Raw genomic sequence first — 20,977 nt, forward strand, 5'->3', positions numbered from 1 at the left:
ATGAAGTGGGAGCTGCTTCTGAACTTCTGGGCCTCATCCGTGCAACACACACTTGCACACCTGATACCTTGCTGGGCCCTGAATTCAGAATACGGGTGTCCCAGCCCTTATGAGGCTTACAGTCTACCTCCTTTTTTCAAAATGGGGTTAATACCTCCTCTGTAAGTTTACAAGAGAAAGTGTCTAGCACCAAGCCCAGGACAGATTAATACTGAAGTTCTGCCTTTTGTTGAACCCATTTCCGCGCCCCCCCCTCCAGCCTATTAACTCTGGTTCTGTCCTCTGAGGCCACTTCATTCCCATGACAGCCCACCTAGACATGGCATCACTGCAGGCCCAGCAGGCGGGGACGTTGCTTAAGCTCAGACGCCATGTCTGTCCCCGGAGTCCGTCTAGGTTAGCTCCCAACCCTGACTGCTTACACTCCCAGACCACTGCTCCCAGGAGGTGACCTACTGTCATCTGTGCTCACTGACCGTGAGCACCCTTGTATATGTGGCAATCAAGTCCAAAATGCAGAATTGTCTCCGTTGCGCCCACCTCCTCAATCCATCCCAGAAATGCTGCGAGCCCCCACAAAAATGCTTGTCTTTGACGTCTGGTTCACCCCTTTGCGAAGCCACTGTGAAGTCTCTCCAAGAGTGTGGCCTGTCGGGTCGGAGGGGCTCACCGGAAGGAAGCCAGGCACGTTCCTGGCACACGGACGGCTAGGGTTCCGCCTGCTGTCAGATTAGCACAGTAGTAACCAGAAGCCTGGCATCATGGACTAACCCCGGGGACATGCTGTGGCTTCCAAGGCTCGGGACAGTCACAGTGCTGGGGCTGTGCACCATGAGAACTAAAAGGAACACAGAAGCAGGAACCTTTTGAGAATACTTGCCCTTTAATTTGCATTTAAAATCAATTTCTTTAAATATTTTAGGTACAAGTTCTGAATAGTGAAGACAGAGTAGATGCTGCAGGCACTCAGTATCGGCTCCCGACCCTTCCCCCCACCCCACCCTCAAGATCCAAATGGGCACGGCACTAAGTCAGTGGCTCCTGGTGTCGGGGGCAGCAGCCTCAGGCCTGGGTACAGCTGGATACGAAGCAATGAAGCCCAGCAGCTTTCAGGACAAGATGTGTGTATTTAAACTTGCTCCAAGCAATTCCAATGATTGTGTCCAGACCCAAGGGGCAGCCCTACCTTGAGCGACACTGCCCGTTCTCCCCGCTGTGTGGTAGCATCTTGGGGCTGGTTTCCACCACAGTCCGTCCTCCCCGAGACCCCGCTCCCGCAAGGGCCACGATGCACAGAGAAACAGAACTGCCCCTTCAGTCCAAGTGCTGATGCCAATGGCAAGAAAAAGCTCAAATCAATCTGAGCCAGTCCACAGGAAGCCCCCTTACCCCAATCTCACCAGGTGCCAGCCCCTGTGACCATGCCCTGTCCCCCTGCCATGACGTGCTAGAATCTGCTGACAGCAATGTGCTAGAATGGTTCCAAGCAGCCCAGAAAGGGGACAACCACGGCTGTGTGTTTCTGTGCCGAAACGGAGCCCTGACGGAGAGGGTGGGCTCCACTCCTGTCTTGTCTACAACATGCCACCTCAGGGAGGGGACTCTGGCCCCCTCCCCCAGACTACCTACCCCCCTCCTCCCCAGATCCCCTGGCCTGTGCTTCCTGGACGAGGTAGAAGAGGCATCCTGAAGTCCATGGCAGCAGAGAATGAACGTGTCATTTAAGCAGCAAGCAACACCTCTTGGTCTATGGCCGATACCTCCACACAGGTGGGATCACGTGAGAACGTGCACAGCCAGGCCAGAGGCTGCTGTGAGCTCGGGAGACACCGCACCCTCTGAGGCGGCTCTGGAGAACAGACTTTTAAGATACAAACTTGATCACATGGTCCCCAGTGGTTTCCCTATAGAATACTGGCCCAGGGGAGAAGCAAACTCATCTCTGCGAAAGACGAATGGGAGAAAGGCAGGAATATTAATGAGCATCCACTAAGGCTCTCCCTCCCTCGAGCCTCAAGAAGATACTCGAATGTAAGAGAAGGGTGCAGAGAGGGGAGAGCCTGGCAGAATACCAAGAAAAGACCTGTGGCTGCTGGTTACGTAGTGCCCTGGTTTCCTGCTGGAGGCCAACAACATGTGCCTGGCACCAGGCTAGCCTGGGACCCATGAGGGGACAGGGAGAAGACTGGTGCTCAGTTCCTGCATCGTTGGTGCGTAGGGTACGTGGCTTCCTCCTAAAGGTCCAGTAGGAGGACTCTGGGATCCTCTACCGCTGCTTTGATTTTGCGAAGAAAAGTTACCGCCTCTCTGCCGTCAATCAGCCGATGATCGTAGGTCAGTGCCACGTACATCATGGGCCGCACCTCCACCTGTGGAGAGGAGGAGTCGACAGGTCTGTCTGCAGCAGAGGAAGCCCCACTGGAAGTGGAGAGATGAGAAAGCATAGCCCATAGAAGAAGTTTCCCATTTCAGAGCTTTTCCTATTGATGTTGCTTCTGGAGCCTTCCTATTTTCAAAGACCAAGGCTTACCCTTAGTGCAAAGCTCTCCCACTCAAGAAAACTTAACCAAGAAAATAAGTCTCTTCACAAATGCCTTTTAAAAACATTCCTGGGCACCTGGCTGCCGAGTCGGTTAAGCGTCCAACTCCTAATTTCGGCTCAGGTCGTGCTCTCAGGGTCCTAGAATCAAGCTCCAGAGAATCAGCCTCCACATTCGGTGAACCCCCCACCCCCCACTCGGGCACATCTCGTGTGCATGCTCTCTCAAATCTTAAAAGAAACAAACATTCTCTGCCCTGTCATTCATCTGCTGTCTAAAGGAAAAGTTTTCCCTTCAATTCTGCAGACTGAAGTTTCTTCTTGAGGGTTAGAATTTTAAAAAGTAACCAGAGATCCTCAAATTCTCTGAAATAGTATGCAAAGTTAGGTATGTGAGCATTTTCAAAGAAGACCTAGGATTTTTGGATTCACAAGCCCTAGTGACCCAAAAAGGTTCTAAACACAGGAGTCCAAGAAAATAATTTCCTATCAACATATCTCCTAGGGCCAGCTTAAGACTTCATTGTCCAAACTCCCAAGGGAATACCTAAACCTTCATACAACCTAGGAGCTCAGAGATCTTCACTGCTGTCCTGTTTCCCAGGGGCAAGGACCATGTTTCCAACTGTGTCCCTACTCCCAAAAGCACCTCAAGAATGGAGCTTGAGGACCTCTCCTGAAGAAGGAGCAAGTCCCCTCAACTCCATGGTCTCCCACTTTAACTTGTATCAGAATCAACTGCAGCTTCTGCTTCATCAGGTCTGGGAAAGGATCCAAGAGTTTGTCTTTCTAAGAAGTTCCCAAATGATGCTGAACCACACATCACAATTTGAAGATCAGTGCCTTAGCTATTAAGTAGAAACTACGAGATGGAACTTATGCCTGAAATTACAGTGGATCGTCATAATTATTAGTTAGATTTCCCTCTCCTCCTCATCTAGCTGCTAGGACATTCGCAGTGATGGTTCCTACCTTGCCTCCCACAGCCACTGGCCTATCAAAGATGGCGTGCATGCCCAGGATGGCCGACTGAGGGGGGTTGATGATGGGTGTTCCAAAGAGCGAGCCGAAAACACCTCCATTGCTAATGGTGAAAGTACCACCATCCATGTCTTCAATGGCAAGTTCATTCTTTCGGGCCTAAGAATGAAGATTGAATCACTGAAATATAAGTAAAACCCAGCTTTCTTCACTTATAGAAGCCCAGAAGGCTTCTGTCTGAGACACCTGTGGCCAGGCCTCCACCCAAGGACAGGTACGACACCTTGAGGACCTTTGCTTTCCCCAGCAGGCCTTCTCTGATAAGGTCTTCCGTGACTGAGCACTGCCAGACAGTTAGACTTTGGCTCCTGGGGGTGACTGCCAGTCTCAGGTTCTGCACACCTTACCCAGCACAGTGAGGCTCTGGTTCCCTGAGCACTGACCCCTGGTGAACCCAGCTTTCCCCGGCCGCCCCGCCCTGCTCCCTGACCTGCAGGCAGCTGACACACACACTGCTTTCCACTTTACCTTCTCTCCCAGCTCACTGATGGTTCGCTCGATATCTGCGTAATTCATAGATTCCACGTTCCTGATGACAGGAACCACCAGACCCTGATGAGAGTGAGCAGCTATTTTCAGTTCAGATGAACAGAACCCTTTATAACTCCCTTGATTCCAGCGGATGCTCTCCCCACCCCACTGAGTATCTTAATGACAATGTGATTAACAGAGTCTAAAATATTTAGGTTTGACATTGAGAGAGGTGGGCCAAAAGCAGGTTACTCTTTATTAACACCCCCTTCTGAAAAACACAGGATTACAGAAATGCTCTCTCCCCAGGGGTCTGCTTTTTCAAGCAAAGGGAGAGTCTAAGACCAGAGCTCCCCACCTCCTTCCCCAACGTACCCGTGGGGTGGCCACCGCGACACTGATGTCAATGTAATCCCTATACACCACCTCTTTGGTTGTGTCGTCAATCACTGTGAGAGAAAACACGTTACATGTAATGCCGCAAGCCTGGGCGAATGCGGAAATACTTGCATCAGCAGAGTGAAACTCCCCCATGCCTGGTAGAGTGTGGGCTGAGCGGCCAGCAGGAAAAGCGCCGCATCACCTGTGGCGCGCTCCTCTTACTCCCGGGCCAACCAATCCCAGCATCTCCCAAGGACCCTGATGGAGGCCGAGCACAGGAGGACCCACTTCTCACAGAAAGGCTCAGGACACCACCTCACACAGGACAGGTATGCACAGGGTTCCCTTTAACTAGCTGGCCCAGAACCTTCCTTAACAAAGAATGGCTAGGTTTGAAAAGTGCTCCCAAGAAGGCGGATTAGCAAAGGGAGGAGGGGTAGTGCTGCCCATTCTGCGGCCTACTCTCCACAAGAGGTGAGGGAAGTCTCGTTCTCGGAGACTCCGGAGGAAGCAGGGTAGTGTAAGCCAGCAAACCAGCAGCAGAAAGTCTAGGACTGGCGCTCAGGAGAAAATACAAGCTCGGCAATCTTGTCCACAGAAAGACTCTTGTATTGTTAGATAACCCATGAGGTAAAGCATATTAGTGAGAAAGAGGCCAAAATAACTCAAAAATGCCTACATGTACAGGCAGGCAGAAGAAAGGGATGGAGAGCCAGTCAGGAAGCATGAGAAAAACGGAAGAAACAAAGAGGTACACATTTGGGCAAAGCAAAGACAGCCCTCTACCTACCTAGAGCGCACCACTCAATGAAAGGGACTAGGGCTTCTATTTATAGATCTTTAGGGATCCTGACACTGCTCGGGATTGCAAAAGTGCCACTGTCCCCTCTCCAACCCTCCTGGGAACAGAGAAGTGTCTCAATAGGAAAGAGAATGGCTTGTAAGGTCAACATTTCAATGACGTAGGTGAGCAAAAAGTAAGGAAAACGAGCACCAAGTCCATGAAAGAGGGCCAAGCCCAAGGTCTCCCCCTGAGGTCCATCGACCAGAAATCAAAGGTCACCCTGGGGCCTATGCCAAATGGGGAAGTCAGGTCCCAAGATCCCGGGGCCCATGGGAAGGCAGGTGCTAGACAGAACAGGAGAAGCCCTGAGAGCTGGGCTGGCACAGGAGTGCTTGCCGGCGGAGCAGCTGCCCAGTTAGGAACTGGACGAGAAACTCTTCTGTCCAGCTAGTGGGGGAAAAATAATCATGGCACCATTTCAGGAAGGTGAATCAAGAAATACCTGAACAAAGACACAAAAACACTCATGTTTTCACGGGTATGAAATAAAGCCTTGGTCTCTGTGTGTGTGGGAGCACACACCTCCCAGGACCTCTTCGAGTCCGGCCACCACAAACTCACCTGCGTTGACCACAGGCTGCTCCTGCAAGGCAAAGGCTGAGGCCTTCACGAATGCCGACATGAAGCCTAGTTTGAGGTTATGTTTCTTCAGAAAAGCATCTTTGTGCCGAGCCCTCATCTCCTGGATGTTACTATAAAAACACATTACAAAACAAGTGACCACAAAGCCTTTATTTTGCCCTTCATACCAGTTTCTGACTCCATGTACACAATTGGGTAAGCATTTTTCCCTTACCCTGGACCATCTACCTAAGTTCAAGTTTTGAAATAGTCCAGGAGAGGTCAATACCATAACCTCGCTTCTTTACAAAACCTGGAATCAAAGGAATTGGGTCCAGTCAGTCTTCAGGGTAGGCTGAGCCCCTCCTGTTCCGAAGTCACAGAACTCAGTGACAGGGAATGTGAACGAGCGCTCACACAGCACACTAACACCCTGGCCTGGACAAGAAAGTGATTTCCAGCTTCCCTAAAATCATGCGCTCTCTACTCTGAGGAAATATTATTTTCAGTATAAACAAAGTCTACAAGATAAACAATATTCCTTTTATTTCTTGTTAGAACTGTCCAAAAAACCCACCAGACTTGATCAGGACCTCCTTGTGACATTCTTCCTATTTCCTAATGAAAACAAAAACCTGACAAAACTCCACAGGTGTTTCAGGCTCCATGTGGTCAGGTACAGACCATATGCGGAACCGGCGTTCTTTTAGGCCCATGGCAAAGTCATCAGACTCCCTCCTATTTCCGCAGAGTCAGCAATTCCATGCTTGCTCCTTCAAACAGGTGCTAACACCCGCCACACCTAACCGCCAAGACCCGGCATCAAGATAATAAAGACACAGCCCTTGCCCTTGGTATCAGTTTACTGGATGTGGGTCCCTTGGTATTTAGGAAGTGGATGTGTGTGGACCTGAGCTTTTAAAGTACAAACAGCTGGGCCTTCTGGGAAGCCTCTGCAATGTCAACAGCCTTTGTTCATTTAGGACTGGTCTTCCACAGATGTGCCACATACGTACTGCAGTTAGTGGGAAATGGCTTTCCCATCATTTTGCTGCAGAAACCTCAGTATTTATCGGAATACCATTCTGTGATGGAAATTGAATTTAACTTTATCTCAGGCCCAAACGCTCTGTTTTCCCTTTCTCCCCATAATGGCCTAATTCGACATTAGCATGAAAGAGAAGATGATATAACTTTAACTCCCCCTCAGACTGTTTGTCTTTGAAAAAGGAAGTTTTCGGGGAGGGGGGGGCACACTGATTAGGTTTAAATGTTTGTTTTCCTGAGTCTAACCTTATTTAGTGCTAGGATTACCACCCTAAAGACATTACTGGTTCCCACGACACAAGAGCCGCAGAAGAGGGAAAGAGACGCGATAAACATCTCTGCTCTCAAACCTGCCCAAATGCTATTGTCCAGTCATTAAGTCGTTTCTATTTCAGAGCTCTGTCCTTGGAGGCAAGGCCTGGGACAACAGGGCAGAGGAGGAGGGCTCAGGAAGGCCCCTTATGGGTAGCTCAGCAGCACAAGACCCAAGGGCACTCGATGTAAACCACATTACCGACTGCAGTGAGACCCCAGGCCACCGTTAAGTGACACCTCGATTAGCTGCTGAAACGAGATCCAGCTACTGCACTTACCTTGCGATCAAAGCTGTTGGGCCAACTGCATCTTCCAAGGCCACAAATATTTACATGTTTTGTCTTAAGGAATTAGGTAGAATTTCAAAGCCCAATTCAATTTGTGTACAATTTGGACCTAATGCACTGAAACATAAGCTGCGGCCTTTGTGATTCATTAGCCAAGGTCCTTCCCTACGCCCTACAGACGGCAAGGACAGAAACCTTTAGCTTGCGGGACATCCAGCCTTTTTAGGAAGCTTCACAACAGCGTGGATGACGGCCAGTGAGCCAGGCCGCAGAGCCCTACTCTGTGAACAATGCCACAGCACACTGTCCGTAAACCACTCCCTTCTCTAGGCTTTCCCGATCCCTTCCAAAAGAAAACCAATTTCCCTAATGAGAAGTAGGTGAGCAGACTAAACACTGAGAAAAAGCAGCAAAGGGATGACCTGAAGACTTCATGATTTACCTCCCAAATTAGAAAGAAACCCTTATCACTGGCATTCAAAACATTCCGAAGTATGGATCCAACTTTACTCCCGTTCTTTCCCACATACTCCTCGCAGCAGATAGCTCCCAGATGTGTCCTTTCCTGGGTCAGCTCCATATTATGAACATCATCTGGAATGACCCTTCCCCACATTGCCACCTGTGTCAGAATGCTAGTCCATCTTAAGGTCTACTAAAAATCTCTTTCCTCCACGAAGCACAGTGGAAACGTCCCCTCCCCACTTCTGCTCTCCATCTCAAAAACAAATGATCTCATTTTCCCCACTTCATACTTGGTACCCTTCTGAAACTTTTTTCTAGATTTTACTTCATCTGTTTTTTAAAAGATTTATTTTAGAGAGAGAGAGTGCGAGGGGAGCTGGAGAGGGAGAGAAAGAATCCCAAGCAGACTCCCCGCCGAGCCCGACACAGGCCGATCCCTGAGATCCTGACCTCAGCCAAAATCAAGAGTCACTCAACCGAATGAACCACCCAAATGCCCCTTACTCTGTGTGTATCCAACCAGATGGTGAGCTCTAGAAGGGTGATGTTCTTTTCACTTATCTCTGCACGCCCCTCAAAGAGAGTATAGCATCCTGTATACAGTACGCGCTCAAACACGCGAGCCAAACTTAACTACATTCTCTCCCCCACGGTGCCGGCACTTGTACACATCAAACCTTGAATAAAACGGGTGAGTCGACGGTCAGCTCACCCTAGAAACGGGTATACTAAATTTGCCCCTTTGGTTATCCACCCTGAGGTTCTTACTGAAAAACACAACTTGCTTTCCATTTCATTATCACAGCTGTGAAAGGCGAAAGCTACAACAAGCTGCTGCTTATCCACCCCCCAAATCTGAGTGGCCAAGGAACACAAATCAGGAGTAGTTGCTGTGAGAAAGCAGCAGGGTACTGGGCTCTGGCTCTGAGTTTGAGGTCATGGGGTTCTCCATCCCAAGGGTAGGCCCCGTTGCGCCATATCTACTTGGCAACTCGACACTAGTCATCAGAGTTTACCACCATTACCAGCCTCATTTATCAGACATCACAAGATTCAGGTATAAACAGCTAAGTTTTTAAGTCACAGAGGCAGGCAATTAGAGAATGAACCCAATGGGTCACAAGCAGTGCAAAGAAGTACCTCTTCTTGCTGTTAGTTTTGGAATCAGAACTAGGTAGGGACTGGGGCAAGTTCAAGTGTTCAAGAAAAAAGGCGCGGGGAGTAAGAGGCGCAGAGCTCTCACCTCATGTCGATCTCATTGAAAGTCGTCAGCATGGCACACGTGTTCTGGGCCTCCTTCAGACGCTGAGCGATGCGCTGCCGCATCCTGTTCATTTTCTCCTGGAAGCAGGATGAGGATCGATGGTCCGGGATCTCCAGATCAAGCCCCCCAATCAGTCCAAGGGGGCACTCAGCTTGCAAGGACCAATGTGTCAAGGACTAGGATATCTAAGTACAACAAGAGCTCCAGGCTCTTTTTCCTGTGGTGGCCTTGGCGCCTCTGAGCAAGGACAAGGAAAGCCAGACGAAAACTACTCGCTCAGAGGTGCCCAAGTCTGACCAAGAATGGAAATTCAGGAAATGGTTTGATTTAAAAATCAGAATCAATTTATGAAAAGGAATAGTGTGGTGTAGGGCTAGTCAGCTCAAGAAGCACTACAGATTTCTGGTGATAAAGACTTGCATGAGAACAGCTACCTGTGCAATGGAAACTCACCAGCAACAAACTTTGAGACTGTAGTATTTTTAGGAGGTCTTCTTAGGCAGAGGAACCCACACTCTTGACCATATACTTCCTTGAGGTTTTACAGGTGCCCCTACCAGCTACTGCTACCACGGAGCTCTCAGTGAAGTGTCCCGGGAGGATAGGAACAGGGCTCAGTAAGACCACTTCACCGCAGTGTGTGTTACTGTGCGAGGGAGGGGCACACTACTAACTCCCCCCACCCCCTGCGGACAGCTCATTCAGCCAAGGCAGACCAGTGGGAGCATAGCACCATGGGAAAAGCCACTGGACAGGTGTTCTGAAGACTTCAGGTTCTAGGCTTCTCATATGACAAGTAGAGGACTATGAACAAGCCACTTCCTAAACTCGGTTGCCATGAGCTGCCAGCAATTCAAAGGGAGACACCACAATTCCACACTCCACTAATCTCAACACTGTCCCCTCTGTCTCTTCCTGGAAGTGGTCCCCAGAGGCCTACCCGATGTTCTGAACGCAGACCCTTGCCAGCTCCTGGCTCAGCTACTGGAGGGGCAGCAGTGGGTTTCACCGCAGACACTGAAAATGAAGAGAAGGTACAGCTCCATCAGCAAAATCAGACACACGGCAGCTCTCTCAGCCCACAGGTCCCACCCCCGTGCTTCAATAAAACCATTGTTTTATTGCACACACACAAAAAAAAAAAAAAAGAAAAGAAAAAAGGAAATCAGAGAAACATTTACTAAGTGCCAGTGTTTTCAGACTGAACTGTCACTTAATCCTTAAGATATCGTGACGTGTACTAGTACCATTCCCACTTCACAAATGAACAATCTGCCGAGAAGTAACGTACTAGACTAAGTCACAGAGCTGTAAACAGAAAGCTGGGTTCAGATATACAGTCTAGAGTTCCTTCTACAAAGCAGCCAGTGGAGCTTGTTCGGAGCCGTGATTAGTCTCCGATTCCGCCCAGTGAGGGAACATGGCCCTGGAGGAGATGTTCTTCTCCCACACGGAGACACGCGGGAGGTGGAAGCATACCGGGTTTGCTAGCTAGAGGCTGTGAGGGCGAGGGCATTGGTGGCATCTGAGTGGGTATGGATGCTGCAGGGGGAGGAGGAGCTGCCGACGCTGGAGGCTCTGCTTTCGGGGCTGCGGCAGCAGGAGCTTCGGCTGGCTTGGCCTTCGCAGGAGCAGCTGGAAAAGAAGAAAAACAGAGGCCATTGGCACTGTCTGGAACAAAAAGCTACCAAATCACAGATAATTAGCAAGGTTAGCAGCAAAAGCTCGATCTCCAATCACCTGACAAATGCTAACTGGCTATATACAAGGCACTATGAAATGCACACAACGATAGAAGGCGCTATCCTTGCACTTCCCGGGTCTTCTAGAGGTCCTACATTATATAACTGACTCCATTCAGCTGCCTTCCTGAGTCACAAGCACCGACTGGTGATCAAATCTAGCAAGTACTTTCAAAGCACCTACTAAGCCCGTGGCAATGTAAACTTCCACGCAAAACCCAGGCAACTGAAGATGTTGATACACATACATGAAAGCAACACATTTCTAGTAATGTGAGTACAGACAGTCTTGTCTTCCATTTTAACATCACGTATGGAAGAATGCTCTTAACTATGAAAAAATAAAAGTTTAAATAATCAAAGGCTCACTCAGACTTAAGAGTTCAAAGCATTTCATCTAGCATAATGCTCATAAACCACAACTTTAAATTAGATGTTTTTATTTTATCCATCTGTACATACCTGGTTTCATATTTAAATTACAGGAACATTCTTTTTAAGGAATGAACAGAAGATGAAAGAATTGATCTTATTCCCTAGCCGCCTACTATACACTATTTCCATTCTGGGCTTCTGGTCTTACCCTGATTAATCTCAAGGATGCAATCTACTCTCTCTCTCTCAACTATTTTGATAAAGGAAAAAAAAAAACCAGACTTTAGTAGTTATAGCATTTAACTAAGAATCAGAAAAACAGTTATTTTCTTTCCTAATCTCTCATAATGACTGTAAGGTGCCATACAAATTCATTTCCTTATTTCTCACTTCTTCCAAAGAGAAAGAGCAACCTCCCTTAGAAATGTCATGAGAATAGATGTGAAACAAACAAACACAAAAACATTGAATTCTCCAGAATAGACACCATGAAATATTACTTCTTCTCCTTTAAGAATAGTAGCTCTTAGGGTGCCTGGGGGGCTCAGTCAGTTGAGCATCTGCCAGGTCCTGGGATGAAGCCCCATGTGGGGCTCCCTGCTCAGCGGACAGCCTGCTTCTCCCTTTCCCTCTGCCCTTTCCCCTGACTGTACTCTCTCTCTCAAATGAACAAATAAAATATTAAAAAACAAGAATAGTGGCTCTCAGCCCTGTGTATCAGTATCACCTAGAGAGCATTTTAAAAAACAAAACAAAATGAAACAACTTTAATAGATAACCAGGATGATAACCCCAGATTTAATATGTCAGAATCCTTGGGCCATGGGGTCTAGGCATTTGTAGGGTTTTGTGGTTTTTTCTTTTTTAGTTTGAGAGAGAGATGCACGTGTGGGGGGTTGGCAGGGGAGGGGGGGTGGTGGGGTGCAAAGAGAGTCTTAAACAGGCTCCATGCCCAGGGCAGGGCTTGATCTCAGGACCTTGGAATCAGGACCTGAGTGGAAATCAAGAGTTGGTCACCTAACAATGGAGCCACCCGGGTGCCCTGCATGTTATTTTTAGAGCTCCCATCTGATTCTGATGCCACGGCTGAGGAGGGGAGGGAAGAAAGAAAAAAAAAAATTACTAATTTTAAAATCTTCACTCTATTATACTTTTAAGAAAAGGTCCAGCATAAGAAATACATGCGGAAATAAGTTACTATGAGGTTTTGTTTTTTAAATACCATCTTCTTTTACAACTTAGCGCTTAAAAGTACCCACTACATAAATATCACCTTAGTCCCTCAACTAACAGCAGCTGGAATGCCGAACAGCCTTGGAGGTATCAAGGAATTAGTACATTATGCTCAGCCCCAATTCCAAGGGGGAACACTGGAGACCTTGACAACCAGGAGAACTTCTTTACCGCCAGTTTTCCTGAGTGTGAAAAGAGGAGTGCCTCCTTCTACTTTTCCCCCATCAGGTACCAAAAGAGCTTCGATCACGCCATTTGCTGGTGACGGAACCTGCACAGATGTCTGGAAAACAAGGACCGAGGGAGGAAGAGTCCAAATTTTTACTCAGCATTAGAAAATTGTCTAGAATCTCAAATATGAGTCACAACAGTCACAACAGATACACTAGACTCTGCTTATAGAAACACCAAGGCCACGATCTCAGAGCAATGAAGAGTCAACGCTATTGTGAAGATTCACCCTTTCTCCTTCCTCAGAAACCTTAAAAGCAATGTTCAGATAATGTGTTTCCCAGTGAGACACAAAAACCCAACCGAAACAGTTCACACACACGTACGCACACACGCAAACACACGCTACAAAATTAATGCTACTGAAGTACATAATACATATACTAAGAACAATCTAAAATTAAAATTTTAAAGCTTTTTCTTTTTAATGAGCTATCCAACACTTTTACAACTGAGGTTAGAGCAAGTTAAAAATTATCTTTAACAGTTAAGTCCCCTTTTTAAAAATTAGGTTAAAAAACCAAAGGGAGACCATGGAAAATTACAGTAATATAGGACAAGCCTACCTTGTCAGTTTCAATCTCACAAACCACTTCATCTTCTGCAACAGTGTCTCCAACAGCTGAAAAGACAAAGGCTACCTGTTAAGGGCGGGCGGGGGGGGGGGGGGTAGGTGCGCGGTGGCACAGGGGACCCTAGTAGCTACAAAATCCCTTTAGATAGTTGTTATAAGACCCCTTTCCTACAGGGCCAGGAAAAATTACATTTCATGTAGAAAAGGGAGGAACCCAATTTATTGGGTCAGGGAGAGGGGGAGGTCAGTGATGACTACTTCATCGAAAATTTCAACTTAAGAAGTAGGCCCTGAAATCTTACCTTTCTCCCACCTGACGTCTCCCTCTGTGACAGATTCTGCAAATGCTGGAGTTTTGACTGTAATCACATCATCCTCTGGGAAAAAAGCAAAAGAGGAAATCACATGTAGTCTATATTTTTCCTTTTTAACTAAACTCTTGTCAGTTGTTGCTCTTGCCATTAAAACACCAATCCCAGGAAGGCAGGAAACTGAAGGCAGGTACTTACTGCACACAGCTGTAGTTCTGAAGAAGCGAACACTGAAGACACTACTGTTGTTAATACTACAGAAAAAAACATAAAAAAAGTAAACTCCTTTAGCAGGTGAACCACTGGCAATCTAGTCTAGAACCACTCACATAGACCACTTTCTCTTTAAATCAGTGATTCTCAGCCAGAGGTGCCCATGAGTGTCACCTGGAGGGACTTTTTAAAGCATTCATGTTCAGTCCCCATCCCCATAGACTGACTCAGCGGGTCTACAGCAGAGCCTGGACGACACGGGTACCCTACGTAGTAAACGCCTTGGGTTGAGTCCAGAACCCTGTGCTCCGTGAAATGTCAGCTCCCACAAAATACAGACTTTCATTTGGTTCAGTGAAGAAAAGGAAAAGCATCCTTTGCACACCCACTAAGGAATTAGTTTCCCAATTAAGTTTTTTCCTAGACCAAATCCAAGGACAATAAACTGGGTGCCCTCGCAGTACCTGCCATTGTGCCACAAACAATGAGGTTTCTGTCTGCAGGATTACAAACTGAGATCAGATAAGGCAGCAAGAGGAGACAGTTAACTGAGAATTAAAAAAAGATATTATGGCCCAGGGGTTGGGAGAGGGCAGAAGCACCCCAAAAAACTCCATCTCCTAGTTGGTTCTCTGGCTAGGAGACAATCACTGGTCCATTCTGGACTCATTCAAGAGGAACTTCAAAAGACCAAGGCATTTTCTGATAGGACACTAACTTCAAATAATGTAAACTAGAGAATGATACTACTTTGTATACACAAACCATTAACAGTGGTTAACTCTGGAGAGTGGGAGATGTAGATATCTACAGCACCTATGGTTATCTGTTACATACATACGCATTTTGGGAGAGTGATCTGGACCAATGGGGACTTTCACCTTCTACACTTGAGGATTCTGACTATTCTATAACAAGCACCTTTGTAATACTAAGTTGTCACTTGATATTTTTACTTTGGTAATGTCAAAATAACTATAAGATCTATTTAAAAAATCAAGGGAAAAATACGCTTTTTTTTTTTTTTGAAGTACAGAACACAAGGTGATCTGCATAAAGTTTATGACCATGTGTTAAGTGTTCACGGACAAGAACTCATGGGTAATTTGCAATTGCAGAGACTCCTCTGTGAGGATGCTCAAGAACCTGGAGCTCTGGCTGACCCTAAGAAGAGGAACTTGGGGGGCACTGCAAGACAAGGGTAAAGTCTTGTTTTACTTTTGAATCATAAAAAACCAAAATGTTTTCTAATAAAGACTTTTTAAAAATAAAGTGGGTACTTTATTAGATTAGGGTGATCTCACCCCACAAAGTTTAGTGGGGTATTCTTTTTTAAACAAATAATTTACTGGGGCACCTCGGTGGCTCAGTAGGTTAAGCGTCTGACTTTGACTCAGGTCATGATCTCAGGATCCTGGGATCCAGCCCCGTCTCAGGCTCTGTGCTCAGTGGGGAGTTTGCTCGTCCCTCATACTCCTGCCCCTCACCCTGCTTGTGCTCTCTCTGATAAAAATCCTTAAAAAAGAGTAATTTACTTTTAAACACTTATTTGTTGTGTTTATTGCATCAAAATTTGTAGTTGTTCCAATTTTCCTTTAAGTTGCAGATGAGTAGCACATTTTATAAATTGCTCTAAATAATTTTTTAAACACTTTTTAAATAGATTTTATTTATTGATTTCACAGACAGAGATCCCAAGTGGGCAGAGAAGCAGGCAGAGAGAGGAGGAAGCAGGCTCCATGCTGAGCAGAGAGCCCGATGCAGGGCTCGATCCCAGGACCCCAAGATCATGACCTGAGCTGAAGGCAGAGGCTTCAATCCACTGAGCCACCCAGGCGCCCTGCTCTAAATAATCTTTAAGTTACAAAAGTATTAGATGTTCACTTGTAGAATATTTTGAAACGGCAAAAAACCCATGATTATACTGTATAGTAAAAAACAGAATTATTTTAGAACCCATGTTTCCTCACTTATCATCGTGTGGACATGTTAACATGACATAGCTTAACCAATCCTGCTGTATTTGGCCATTTTGAGAGAAATCTGGGTATACCAGGAGTTCTTCTGTAACGATTCTTAGAAATGGAATTGCTGGATCAAAAAATACACACAGTTCAAGACTCATGAATGCTAACTGCCCTCCAAAACCTAACTCAGAAATTCATGTTTCTAGTACTGAGTGCATCATTTTCTTAATCGAAAGGTAAATCCCATCATGATGCACAGTGAAAGAACTGGTGGCCCTTCATTTTAAGGGATCCCCCCTGCAGAACCCAGCTTGACGGCTGTTTAACAGATAACTAGAAAGCATCCTTTTACCGCCACCCTTGGAATCCTTCCAAATACTTGGAATGCAAAGCAGCATTAAGCAACACTCATGAGCAGAAGTTAATCTGAAACACACACAGGTGGCCTTTCTCCAAACCCTGTTACGCAATAATAGCATTCCCTCTGACGTAGTTAAAGTCCCAGGACTCAACTGACTCTGTCTTTTGCTTTTACTGTTTCTAAAAATGAATAACTATGCTACCAAGAGGATGCTCTAAATCTCCACAGTAAATGTTAACCTCCGGCCCTTCAGCTGCACCTGTACCCAACCAGAATACTTAAGAGCAACCTTCTATATCTATTCCCATAAAGAGAGAGTTCCAACTTCACTTTCATTGCAATCTGAACACCCGAGGAGAAGCACACTCCACCTGACATGAAGCTGAAGCTCAAGGTACATCACATGTCATAAATCAACATCAAGGTTAGGCCTACAGACTCAACATAAGCACCTTGATTATCTAGGCCTGGAAGCCAGTGAAGAAAGCAGGTGGTCAAATTTAGAACTGGTGTCTTAAATACCCGGTGGCCACACATCTGTGCTCCCCCGTGATACTTACACAATCTTCCTGCTGTCAGGGTAACCTGGTCCCTGACATAAGGAGACCCCTGCAAGAAACAAAACAACTTGTAACCAACAACTCTTATACAGGATACCTGCTGGGAATGGGAAAAAAAATCTGTTCACCCCCTAACTCTGACATAAAGCAAGATCAAATGTAGGCAACAATATAATCCTTATCACACAGAGTCCTGTTTCTTAATGGCAGAGAGCAACAGGTATGTGGGATTGAGAGTGGGTATGTGTTTAGAAAAAAAGGGTGGGAAATTCTAAGGGCTTACCTTAAAATTCATAACCTGTCATTATCCCTACATGTTTTCATAATAAAACCTCCCTACTCCCCCGAGTGTTCAAATAGAATTGAAGCTAGAGAAAGACCTATCATTGCTTATCCTGTGACTACACACAGCCTAATCTGAGAAGCAGCGGGCAAGTCTAGTCTGGGTTGCTGTTTCCCTGGTTACTTAAAATGCACTGAGCTGGAAGTCTCACTGCATACACCTTAGTAGCAAAGATGGGGCTACTCTCAGCCCAGGGTCTCCAGTCTGCCCCCCCAATGAGCAAATCACTGTCCCTCCTTTCAGTTTATTGCACTCCCGTGAGCTCTGAGGTTTTCCACTCTGGTCAAACTCAGCAAGGTGGGAGCCCCTTTCTGCCCCACCAAATGTCTTTATGACAGATAACGACATTCCCCCCACTGACAACTAATCACAACTAACTAGGCTGCCACCTCACCTGAAACATTCTTTCAGGGGTCTTCTTTTTTTTCAGATTAACAGCTCTTTTTTTTTTAATATTTTATTTATTTGATAGAGAGAGATATCACAAGTAGGCAGAGAGGCAGGCAGAGAGAGGGAAGAAGCAGGCTCCCTGCTGAGCAGAGAGCCCAATGCGGGGCTCGATCCCAGGACCCTGAGATCATGACCTGAGCCGAAGGCAGAGGCTTTAACCTACTGAGCCACCCAGGTGCCCCAGATTAACAACTCTTTCTAAATAAACCATGGGCTCAGGAAACGAGAGGAGAAACAGTTCCCCCTTTTGTCTCCTCCTCCCCCAAACCCCCAGGGTTTCAGAGTCAAGGAAATCACTTCCATGTCCAGCAGTCCGTGCCTCTGCAGTATAAATCCCAAGCAGAGCATATCTTTGAGCTAGAACAGCCAGCAGCCCATCCTGAGATTTGGAACCCTGAGTCCGATTTAGAGTTCATCCTACGGCAAGTCTCATTTGTATAGCTGCTTTAGGGTTTATAAAAAGCTTTCACATAATGACCTCATTTTGATTTTCACGTCTCACAACTCCCTAAAGTAGAACGACCATCTGCTATTATTCCCACTTTTTACATAAGTAGGGCCTCTGGAGGTTTAGGGGACTAGCCCAAGGTGAAGCCCTGAGCCACAATGCAAACCCCAAGTACAAGGTTCTTCCCATTGTCCTGCCGGTCTATAGATGGAGAAAATGTTTACTTTTAGGATTCCTAGTTTAAAAGAATATTTATTATTCAGATCCACTACGAGCTTACGCTCTGCTAGGTGCCCATGTTCTCATGCCTCTTAGAATAAAGTCCAAGAACTTTACACATTCCTGTACTGTTCAGCCCTCCCTATCTTTCCAGCCAGACAGACTTCCTTTCCATTTCTATGACAGGTCAAGTCCCTTCCTTCCTGACAACCTTTGCACAAGCAATTCCCTTTGCCTGGAATATTGTTCTCTTGGCCAACTGCTATGTATTCTTAAAGACTTGGCTTAAATATTGCTTTTTCAGGCAGGCCTTTACTGACATTCTCAGCACACTCTCGACCCTCCCAAGTTGGGCTACATCCCACCCTTTCATTACACCCTGCACTCCTCGCTCACAGTCACCACAGTGTAACTGCGGCCTTATGTGTGCATAAATGTTTATGTGCTATCTCTCCAGCTAGCCCTTATGATCCTGGAGGGTAGAGACCAACTGTATCCCTGTCACCCAGCATAGTGCCTGGCACGTAGGAAGAACCCAAATGATCTGTTGAGCACATGAGTAAATGACAACATGGAGAGCTAAGAGCTTAGGTTGAGGAGTCAGGTAGAGCTGGCTTGACCAATAGGTGGCTGAGTGACCTTGGTCAAGGAACTTACTCTTTCTTAGCCTTGGGGCATGCGTTTGTAAAACAGAGAATACCTTTTTTTTCCTTTAAACATTTAATGCATTATTTGTTTCAGGGGTACAGGTCTGTAAGCACCTCTCTTGTTGTTTCTTGATGAGTAACTGCAAAATGCACAGATAGCACTCAGAGCCATACTTGGCCCACAGGAAGCTCACATTAGGATCGAGTCATCCAACGAATATTTATGTCAGGCATATAAAAAATTGGGATAAAACCTAAATTCCTTCCAATAGTCTCTATGCCATCTTCTATCTCATGCCATTTCTTCTTTTAACCAAAATTTTCTAGCTAAATCACCTTTTTTCCAGTTTCAAAACACCGTCAAGCTCTTCCCTTCTTCAGGGACTCTGTATATGCTACTCCCTTTCCTTTTCCTGCTCTTCACTGAACTCGCCTCTGTCACAACCTCTGGGTTGCAGCTTTCACGTCCCCTACGAAAGAGGGCCCTTCTGTCCACCTTCATTTGTTTCCTTCTCAGCACTTAATCAAAATTCATGATCCCTCATTTGCTTAGCAAGTTACAAATTCCCGCTAGACCTTAAGCTCCAGGAAAGTAAGAATTGTTAACTGCTGTATCCCTCGTGGGCGCCTAGCACAGTGCCTGACAGGCAGTAGAAACTCGGTAACTATGTGCCAAATGAGTAAGTGACAGCTGTTACTAAATAGCACTTTGTTTCGCTCCACATCGTGTGGAGAAACGAAGGCACCCGGTTTCAAATACTGCTCTGCCCAGGAGGAGAGCATGTTGGTGACGGCAAGGGCACAACTTACCAGGCAGGGAACGTCTCCCTAGAGGGCAGTTCCCCTGTTGAGAAAGAAGACATTATCGACGTCACCCATGATGAAAGGAGGGAAGAAACAGCTTTTTAAGAAGAGACTCAAAGCGGCCGAGGTGCTAGTGACAGGTGAATCTCGTGACTCCAAAAGGCAAATACAACAGCCAGGGCTCTCAGTCCCAGTCGGCACCCTGGGCCTGCCTGCCAAACTACCTCAACTTCCCTCGGGGCTGACGTCCACTAACGGGAGAATGGGGGCGGGCCCCGATCCCGCCGGGGGACTCCGCGGCGCCGCCTCCCAAACTCGGAGTCTCCAGTCCGGACGGGCGCGGCTCTGGGCGGCTCCTCCGCCCGGGCGCGGAGGGTGGGGCCCAGCAGGGGACTGGGCACCGGCTGCCTCGGCAAGGCGGGGGCCGCTGGGCTCTGCAAGACGACCCCAAGAGCAACGGCAGCACCGGGGACCTCAGCCCGCGGCCTCCGCGTCCCGGTGCCCTTGGTGCCCGGCTTGACCGGCGCGCCGCCCTCCTGCTCCCCAGGCTGCCCCTCTGCCCGCCGGAGAGTTTCTCATCCGCCGGTGCCCCGGCCCCACCGGACAATACCTTCTGGAAGGCAGAGAGCGAGCGGCTGAACGCCCGGGACACGCAGCGAGACCGGGACAGCATCGCGGCGGCGACGGAGCCGAGGGCGGGCGGACACCGGATATAGGGCCCCGGCACCAACCGGAAGCAGGGCGGGCCGCAGCACCCGCCGCGCGGGAAGGGGTGTTCGGAGCGAACCACTGACGCCGGGGGTAGGGAGAGGGGGAGAGAACAGACAGGCGGCGCTAAGCGGACCGCGCCTCTGCATGTGGGTCTGCGCGGGAGAGCCCCAGCTGTGGGGCGCTGTCGGAGCCCGCTGCGCTCACTACGACTACGAGCGTCCGGAGACCAGGCCACCGCAGGATTCCACGCACCCCAACACCTTTCCGCAGAGCTGGCCCTGAGCTTGGCGCCCGTCTCTTTCTGAGACCCCGGGACACCGCGCCTACCCTAAAAGTGAGGAAGGCTGGCACGGGCTTTGAACTCGGACCTTGGCAGACATGCCTGCTTGATCTTACACGTGGGCGGCCTGGGGCAGGTGACATTGCTTCCCTGAGCCTCAGGTTCCACAATTACATAAAACAAAACAAAACAAAACAAAAGTCACTTCCCTGCCTCTCTAACTCCAGAATAAAGAAACAGCCTAAAGGAAGCTCTGATGGGTTTCCATTGCCCTTTTACCGGACGATCCTGTA

General features: G+C 47.6%; 1 protein-coding gene across 1 annotated transcript; it reads right to left on the bottom strand.

The window, feature by feature from the left end:
• Window positions 1-861: 861 nt before the first annotated feature.
• Window positions 862-20,432, bottom strand: DLST (dihydrolipoamide S-succinyltransferase). Its single transcript, XM_046008097.1, has 15 exons — window positions 20,304-20,432; window positions 19,700-19,733; window positions 16,783-16,831; window positions 13,880-13,935; window positions 13,673-13,747; window positions 13,363-13,418; window positions 12,737-12,848; window positions 10,695-10,850; window positions 10,156-10,232; window positions 9,195-9,292; window positions 5,838-5,968; window positions 4,427-4,500; window positions 4,049-4,132; window positions 3,512-3,679; window positions 862-2,369 (listed from the first exon to the last, which is right to left on the bottom strand). The coding sequence occupies exons 1-15, from the start codon at window positions 20,364-20,366 to the stop codon at window positions 2,235-2,237; spliced, it is 1,368 nt and encodes a 455-aa protein (XP_045864053.1). The 5' UTR covers window positions 20,367-20,432; the 3' UTR covers window positions 862-2,234.
• Window positions 20,433-20,977: the final 545 nt, after the last annotated feature.

The sequence above is a fragment of the Meles meles genome, chromosome 6 (genome assembly GCF_922984935.1).
Source record: "Meles meles chromosome 6, mMelMel3.1 paternal haplotype, whole genome shotgun sequence".
NCBI lineage: Eukaryota > Metazoa > Chordata > Mammalia > Carnivora > Mustelidae > Meles > Meles meles.

Bases quoted from the DNA above. Each gene is read 5' to 3' on its own strand.
- DLST (XM_046008097.1), bottom strand. From the start codon at position 20,366: ATGCTGTCCCGGTCTCGCTGCGTGTCCCGGGCGTTCAGCCGCTCGCTC. The intron at 13,936-16,782 runs GTAAGTATCACG...TTTTTTCTGTAG, and splicing joins CCTGACAGCAGGAAGATTGT to TATTAACAACAGTAGTGTCT. The intron at 4,133-4,426 runs GTACGTTGGGGA...CACTCTCATCAG, and splicing joins TCGCGGTGGCCACCCCACGG to GGTCTGGTGGTTCCTGTCAT.